Here is a 7,804-nt window from a genome sequence, read left to right on the forward strand (position 1 = left end):
GAAGGGCCATTCCCTGCAGAACAGCGTCCCAGTCTATCCATCTATTGACCCCACTGGGGTAGACCCGATGCTCAACAACAACACACCACTCCACCCACTCAACAACTGCACGCCCCTCCACCCACTCAACAAGTACACGCCCCTCCACCCTCTCAACAACTGCACGCCCCTCCACCCACTCAACAACTACACGCCCCTCCACCCACTCAACAACTACACCCCCCTCCACCTACTCAACAACTACACACCCCTCCACCCACTCAACAACTACACGCCCCTCCACCCTCTCAACAACTACAGACCCCTCCAACCGCTCAGCAACTACACACCTCTCCACCTGCTCAGCAGCTACGCACGGCTCCACAAGCTCAAAAACTACACGCCTCTCCACCCGCTCAACAACTACTAGCCCCTCCACCCGCTAAACAACTACACACCCCTCCACCTGCTCAACAACTATGCACCTGGTCTCTGTCACTGCTTTTTTTCAGGGTGATGTTCTCCCAGTAGAGAGGCTGTGCTCACCTGTTCTCCTCTTACACATACACACAGACACACAAACACAGTTGCATAGTTGCATAATAATGATACAAAAATGATAGATCTCACATCAGTAAGAAACTGAGTATTTTATTTAGGCACTGTGTCATTAAATACTTGACAAGAGATAAAAGCATCAGAGGGGACAGAGATGAGCAGTGAGAAGGCATATCAGTGAAACTAAGATACAGGGACCCCCTCCAGAGTGCAGGGCCTTTCAGCTCGTCTCCCTGGTCTCTCCACTGGTCGCGGGGAACTGGACTCCTGCACGAGAGGCCACCTGTCATGAGTCTCTAATGTCAAATCAATGATGGTGTTTAGGAATCTCTGAAATCTCAGAGCTTGTCAATGTCCAGTTGTTCGAGCTACTGTCACTTCAGCCAATGTATCGGAGCCTCAGAGTTTCCAATCAGAGTTTTATAACAGCATTGCGACACAATACCTGCACAGGGGGCCACTACGGTTCTCATTCATTCTTCATTTATATATGATTTATCTTTATATGTAAAACCAGAAGGAGAACAGATACTGGGGACATAAATGGAGCTTTAGAGATGTGAAGCACAGAGGATCACGGAGTGTCCAGGGAAGAACAGCTGCCAAACACACTGCTGGGCTGGGGGGCACCGTGGCAAACGGCACACAGCCATCCCTGTGTGTCTGGCAGTGTGACTGGGGTCAGGCTGGGCAGGGACACTGCATCGTGGCCCGGGACCCCTAGGGCTCCTCAGAGGCAGCCCTCATGCCCCGGCAAAGAAAGAAAGAAGCTTGCAATCTGTAGCATAAAATCAACATCTCACACAGCATTTGATTGTGCTCTGATGAACAGACCTGGCATAGCAGAGCAGCTGCTTTTACAGCAGTGGATCTGTTGCCCTGTGCTTCTGTTGATGCTGTTATGCTGCTCAGTACAGTGTTGAGTATGTAGAACTGGGGGAGGGGGTTCTCACTGGAAGCAGTGGTTTATAAAGGGAAGGAACCGCCCCCACGGAGCTGGAGAACTTTGAGAATCGTGGAGTCTGGGGAGGCCTGGGCATCAATGGGGGCAGGGAGAGGTGGTCAGTCTGAATTATAAGTGCCGTCGTACTGGAAGGGCCTGTAGGAGACGCAGTGGCCCACCACCTCGGGGGTCCAGCGCTGCACCTGGGGACTGCCCTCCTTGCGCTGGCGCATGATGACAGTGCTGCGGGACGCCAGGGATGGGTCCTCGTTGAAGAAATTGAAGGGCCGAAGGAAGAAGCCCACCGCATTGCCAGGCGTCGCCGTGTTGGGGATGTCCTCCGAGTGTGGGATGTGCAGGAAACCCACCGTCACCCAGGCCACCAGGTCCTGCAGAAAGCCAGCGTGTCATTGAGGTAGTGCATCAGAGTAGGACTGAGGGTGTCTGCTTTACATTTTACAGTTTGCAAGTCGGAGTGCACTCAGTCAGTGATCAGCAGCACAACTGTGTGTCAGTGCTGAGGTGGTGTCAGTGCTCAGCGCTCTGTGTGTTAGTGCTGAGGGGGTGTCCGTGCACAGCGCTCTGTGTGTCAGTGCTCAGCGCTCTGTGTGTTAGTGCTGAGGGGGTGTCTGTGCACAGCGCTCTGTGTGTCAGTGCTGAGGGGGTGTCTGTGCACAGCGCTCTGTGTGTCAGTGCTGAGGGGGTGTCAGTGCACAGCACTCTGTGCAGCAGTGTTGAGGTGGTGTCAGTGCACAGCATGCTTTCCATAAGTGGGCCCAGTGCTTACTTGCTTCTCGATGTCCTCGTTGTTACGGATGTAGTCCTCAAAGGAGACTGTGGGCTCCCAGGGGTCGTTCTGGGTGTAGATGCTGCTGCTGGTCATCTCATCGTCCTTGTGTCTCGTCACTGCTAATGCATACCTGCACAGCCAGAGGGGGACCATCAGCATACAGGGCAGGTGAGGGAACCGGTGGGTTTGGGACAGTAGTGAGAAGTGACAGTTATCTGCCTAGTTTAATTGATGAATGTAAAGGACCTGGTTTATTGTTCAAATATCTTATTGGCAGCTGACTGGAAGCCCTCGGGGTTACCTCTGGGGCAGAGCCCATTGGGGTCAATGGACGGACAGACTGGGACGCTGTTCCGCAGGGAATGGTCCCCCTGTGGGTGGATATGATATACGCAACGATATAAAACCAGGCTCAAAGGCAGGTGAGGGACAGTGATTATAATCATGCCAACTGATTGTTCGGTTTATCTTAAGTCAATGCCCAATCTGTCCTTCCTGTGACGGCTCATGTATGGCTGCCAGACCAGACACCAGAGAGTGACTGACAGAGCCGAGCGGGGTGCTAATACCTCTGCACTTCAGTGTGAATGTCAGAGACGGCTCAGTCACTGCTTAAACCCTTATTCATTAGTTTAATTGAAGCAGTAGGGTACATGAGGTCTGCTCGGGTCTCACCTGGACCAGCTGATGCCGTTCTCCTCCTGCCAGCCGCGTGGCAGGACGCTGTGGGCGTGGGAGTTGTACTGGATGCGGTAGCCGCGCTGGTGGCCCCATTTGTTCTTCTGCTCGGGGTTGTAGAAGTGCAGGTATCGCGGGAATCTCTTGCCGAAGCGGAAGGCGGCGCTCCTCTCGGTGCGGTGCTGAGTGCGCTGCAGCCGCGACTGGACCACCACGTGCCCAGGGCTCCAGGGGTTGGTGATGTTCTCGTACTTCAGGCTCAGGGTCTCGAAGCTGTTCCTGCGGCCTGGAAGACACACAGACACAAAGATCAGAACACAGCTCTCCAGCCCTGAGAAATATGAATTATCACTAGGGCCCTGCGCCTTGTGTGCCTTGGTTTGTGAAACTGTATGTCAGGCAAAAGAAATACAGTGGCCTAGTGATAATGCAAGAACTTATTGTGGGGAAGTATTGATTGCATCTGGATTAAAACTGCACAGTACTGTATTCATAAAACATACCACCTGTTATATTTATATTAAAAAATAAAACAATCAACAAATGCTACTGAATTAAAAAAGAATCCTATCATTTATTTTGTTCACTTTTAGAGAAGCAGCGTGACTGGTCTATGTGATGTCTCCCGCCTCTCGGGGGTTTTCTTTTTCTTCAATAGGTATCAGTTTAATCAGCATCAGCATTCACATCTCTCAACCACAGAGCGTGTGTCGGAATTGTGCTGGTTTTACCTCTCCGAAGCTGCTGTGTTGGGGAAGGTGCTTTCAGCAGTAAATGCAGCTGGACAGCAGGTACCTATAGCAGACTGATGACATACAATCTAGAAGATGTCTCTGGGTACATCTTTTGATTTTTATAAAAATAAATGTTCTGTAAAGGCCTACTAACTCATACTAACCCAAACTATCAAATAGAGGTAAGGAATGGGGCACCACTGGCCAATGATGGATGGGAGGCTTGGTGATTACAGTGGGTAAATAAGACACACAGAAGCCCCCTCAGCGAGCGCACCGAGTGGCCACACTGCAGAGAGGGGTGCAACACAACCTCACCCACTTCAACGTCTGTTAGCGCTCTTCTGTGGCTTAGGTTGCAGTGTTTCTAATGAGACAGTAGCTGACACATCAGTGGACATGTTCAGGTGTAGTCTTACCTGCTATGTCCAGGTCGACCTTGTAGTGGATGAGGTGGGTGTGCATGTTGCCCAGCACGTAGCTGTACACTCGGTTGCCGTAGTGGAGCCCCTCGGGAGTGAAGAAGGTGGCATGGATGTAGCCAGTTGCGCTCACCTTGGACTCCACCACTCCATTCTGGTAGAAGAGGAAGTCCCAGATGTAGTCATAGTTGTAGACGGTGGAGGTGGTTCTGATCACCAGCACATGGTTCTCCAGGCCGCCGTAGAAGTTGTAGCCGCCTGAGAAGTTGCTGTTGAAGTGTCTCCTCAGGGGCATGGCCGTGGTCATCTCGAAGATGCAGAGAGCGTTCTTGTAGCGCACAGGTTTGTCCGTGTCGTAGTAGTGGTACAGGTCCAGGAAGGTGGCGATCTCAGGACAGTCGATACCGGGTGCCAGCTCATAGTCCGAGGTGCCCATGGCCCAGCCGGCATCAATGTACTTGGTCTGCATGGCTGCTGGTGTGTGCCCGGCATAGAAGGCGATGGCCTCCTGCAGGCTGATCTCGTAGGCTACCCTCTCGCCATTGAAACGCAGATCGAACAGCTGCATCCCAGCGGATGAGCGCACGCGGAAGGCAAAGGACCAGCCAGCGTACCTCACGAAGTTGCCGTCCACGCGGTAGCGGGGGCCCTGTGGCTCCACCAGCTTGGGCCCATGGATGTTAGAGCGTGTGTTGCTCTGCCCACGAGGCACGTAGGTGGAGTACAGCTCATTGTCGTCATGCTCAGGAAGCTTCATCTTGCGCAGCCGGTCTGAGTTGTATAGCTCCACCAGCTCCTCCATGCTGTCGAAGTACTGCTCGTTGTACCACACCTTCTCCACCTGCCACTCTGCTGGGTCCAGGGACTGGTGGTTGATGAGGATCTCCAAGCCAACCGGGTGGATGAAGTAGCCCTCCACGAATTTCTGCAGAATTATCCAGGACCTCCTCTCACCGGAGCCCAGCCCGCGGGGCGCAATGTCCGAGAAGGTCAGGCAGCGGTCGGTGCAGTTGTTGAAGGAGAAGCCGGTGCTCTCCAGCAGCAGCTGGTGTGCCTTCCTGGTGATCCGCTCCAGCAGGGCGCCGAGGTGTGCGTACTCCACCGAGCACATGGGCCGCGATTCAAACTTGATGAGCTGGTTTCTCTTGAAGGTCCGGTGAGTAAAGCCGGTGGGATTGGGTAGGGGTCCCACCAGGAACTCTGTGATGTTGGGCTGAGCCTGGTCCCCGAACTGCACCACAACCCTGGCCTGACGAGGGGGCCTGGCCTGGCCACGGTCCAGCGCCCTCAGGGCCTCGTGCTTCCTGGGCACGTGCAGCTCCATGAGCAGGATGCTGTTCTTCCGCAGGCTGGTGCTCGTGGCGGGGGAGAGGCGCAGCACGGGGGAGGACATCAGCAGGTCACGCACCGCTCGCATCTCTTGGGGCTTCAGGTCAGCAAACATGGAGGCCCCGCTGTGAGCCAGCTGCTCTGGGCTGACCGAGGCTGATGCTCCCAGGACAGCCAGCGTGAGCAAGTACCAGTGCCACATCGCTGCGGGGAGATGGAGAGGAGAGGAGGTTAGAATGAGTTAGAACCTTACAGGTTTTTCTGGAGAAGTTCTGGTTCTGATTCCTTTCTGGTTTTCCACTTCGGTTCCTTTCAATCTCCCTGGATTTCTATTCCTGGGGGTTTTCACTCCCAGGTTGTTCCACTCAGAATAGCTAGATATAACTTTCTGTGTTAATAGGTTTCAGACAAATAAATACTTTCCCTCCAGACTTGTGATTGGTCAGGTTGAGGGTAATCAAACTGAAATTCAAATCGATGAGTCCTTGCCATTCCTCTCTTTTGTTTCCTGTAGGATGTGTATTGGAGGTGTGATGGCTTTGAGGAATGTGACAATGGTACAAATGTTATCTAGAGTGTATAACTCTCTATAGTTTCGAGTTGTAATTCTATCAATTACATGTTCAAGTCCCCCAAAGCATGACCTTACAGTTGATACCAAACAAGCCAGGTGTTCTTTTACGGTAATGTATTTGAAACTTATCAATTCAAAGTTTCTTGTGGTAGATTTTGTTAGTGTGTTGGGCCAATTTCTGTTCTACAATTTGAATATAAAGGGTGGGATGAAATATTGTATTATTGTTTTGTAGTTAAGGTATGGGTTCATCTGCAAACATTTGTCTCTTTAGCTCTGGATTTAGCTTGATTCTGCTCTGGCTGCGGTTTCCTTGGAATCCTGGGGTGCCTGATGGCCTTGTTAGTGCAGGATAGTTTTAATAATTGTCTTACCAAATGTTAATATTGCATTGCGTGTGAAATGCCAATAGTCCAATAGTTGTTTTAGCTAATGCTCTTTATTTTAAGACCAAGCAAGGCCTGTACATGTTTTGGTGTTGAGGTAGGAGTTCAGTTTAAGTATATTCCACACATTTTATAGTAAGAATTAACAATATTATTCAAGCAGTGGTCATGCCTAGAAACATGATTTAGAAACTTTATACACAATTCATACTCTTTGCTGATTCCTGAAGACAAACAGGTAGGTAATAAGACAAATGACTTACTGATTGTTACTACAGGTCTTGTGTTTCCGAGCTGTCGGTGGTCTGGCTGACTGAGGTTCCTTCTGTAAAATCCCAGTGGATATTTGTGTGTCTGTCCCACTCCTGCTCTGACACTGACTAATGACCAGAAGACCAGCTGCTTTTCATTACCTCTGTCTTTCTCTGTCATTAACAAGGGGTGGATCTGATTGGCACACACCCTGTCATTATTATTTTTTTCTATAAAATATCAGTGCTAGATTAATGATTTACTGGTTGTGTGCATGTGCTTCCGAGAAGAGAAGGGCAATGCTGATGTTGCCAAGGTTGGCACCACAGACTCCCAGCCCCTTCACAGAGTATCAGATCCTTCTACTGTGCTCCTCTGCAACACTGCGCTACCCAGAGTGCATAGATATGAGGGTCACCCCAAATGTTATGCTCCCAGTAATAGTTAGCGATGATGTCTCTATGTTTGTTTCCACATTGTCTGCATTACATTCAACACATTTGCGCCAGAGTGTGTCAGAATTTCTAGTATTGATCAGCAACTAGATTGTACTTTTTGTCATTTTGGCTCATACATGTGTGCCTCTGCCTTTCTGTCTGTTTCTTGAAGTCTGTAGCAGGCAGAGACATTCAGTTCTCAAAACATCTGATTTCCTTGTCTTTACACTTTCAGAGAATGAGAATGAGAATGAGAATGAAACATGGCTATATTGATAATGAACCTTCCTGTTGTTCTAGAGAGTTACAGCAATGATGTTGATGTATAGGAAACAGAGGGTGTCGATTACAGGAGTCGCTTCTAACTGGAGTGAGATTGTCAAATTGCAGATGATACTAAAATAGGTGGCTAAGCAGATACAATCTCGACAGCACAGGCTATTCATAGGGACTTAGATAATATTCAGTTGTGGGCCGACACTTGGCAGATGAAATTCAATGTGCAATGTAATACATGCAGGTAACAAACATGTCCACTATAATTACACTATGGGAGGAATAGAGCTCATCTGGATACTGTGGACAGTTCTGGGCTCCACACTTCAAGAAAGATATCGCTGCTCTAGAGGCAGTTCAGAGGAGAGCAACCAGACTTATTCCAGGTCCGAAGGGAATGTCCTACTGAGAGACTGAGGACCTGAACCTTTTCACCCTGGAACAGA

The 7,804-nt window shown here is 50.2% G+C and overlaps 1 protein-coding gene across 1 annotated transcript; it reads right to left on the reverse strand.

Annotated features, from left to right (window-relative positions):
• Window positions 1–610: 610 nt before the first annotated feature.
• aoc1 (amine oxidase copper containing 1) lies at window positions 611–6,783 on the reverse strand. The gene is made up of 5 exons (XM_066716006.1): window positions 6,657–6,783; window positions 4,102–5,637; window positions 2,946–3,234; window positions 2,268–2,400; window positions 611–1,869 (listed from the first exon to the last, which is right to left on the reverse strand). Exons 2-5 carry the CDS (start codon window positions 5,633–5,635, stop codon window positions 1,600–1,602), a joined length of 2,226 nt encoding a protein of 741 aa, XP_066572103.1. The 5' UTR covers window positions 5,636–5,637; window positions 6,657–6,783; the 3' UTR covers window positions 611–1,599.
• Between the last annotated feature and the right edge of the window lie 1,021 nt (window positions 6,784–7,804).

Source organism: Amia ocellicauda, chromosome 2, assembly GCF_036373705.1.
Source record: "Amia ocellicauda isolate fAmiCal2 chromosome 2, fAmiCal2.hap1, whole genome shotgun sequence".
NCBI lineage: Eukaryota > Metazoa > Chordata > Actinopteri > Amiiformes > Amiidae > Amia > Amia ocellicauda.

What these genes read in the sequence shown, in the direction of transcription:
- aoc1 (XM_066716006.1), bottom strand. Translation starts at nt 5,635, where the DNA reads ATGTGGCACTGGTACTTGCTCACGCTGGCTGTCCTGGGAGCATCAGCC. An exon ending in GGTCGACCTGGACATAGCAG is followed by an intron (nt 3,235 to 4,101) that starts GTAAGACTACAC and finishes TGTGTCTTCCAG; the next exon opens with GCCGCAGGAACAGCTTCGAG. An exon ending in ACGAGGACATCGAGAAGCAA is followed by an intron (nt 1,870 to 2,267) that starts GTAAGCACTGGG and finishes GGCTTTCTGCAG; the next exon opens with GACCTGGTGGCCTGGGTGAC.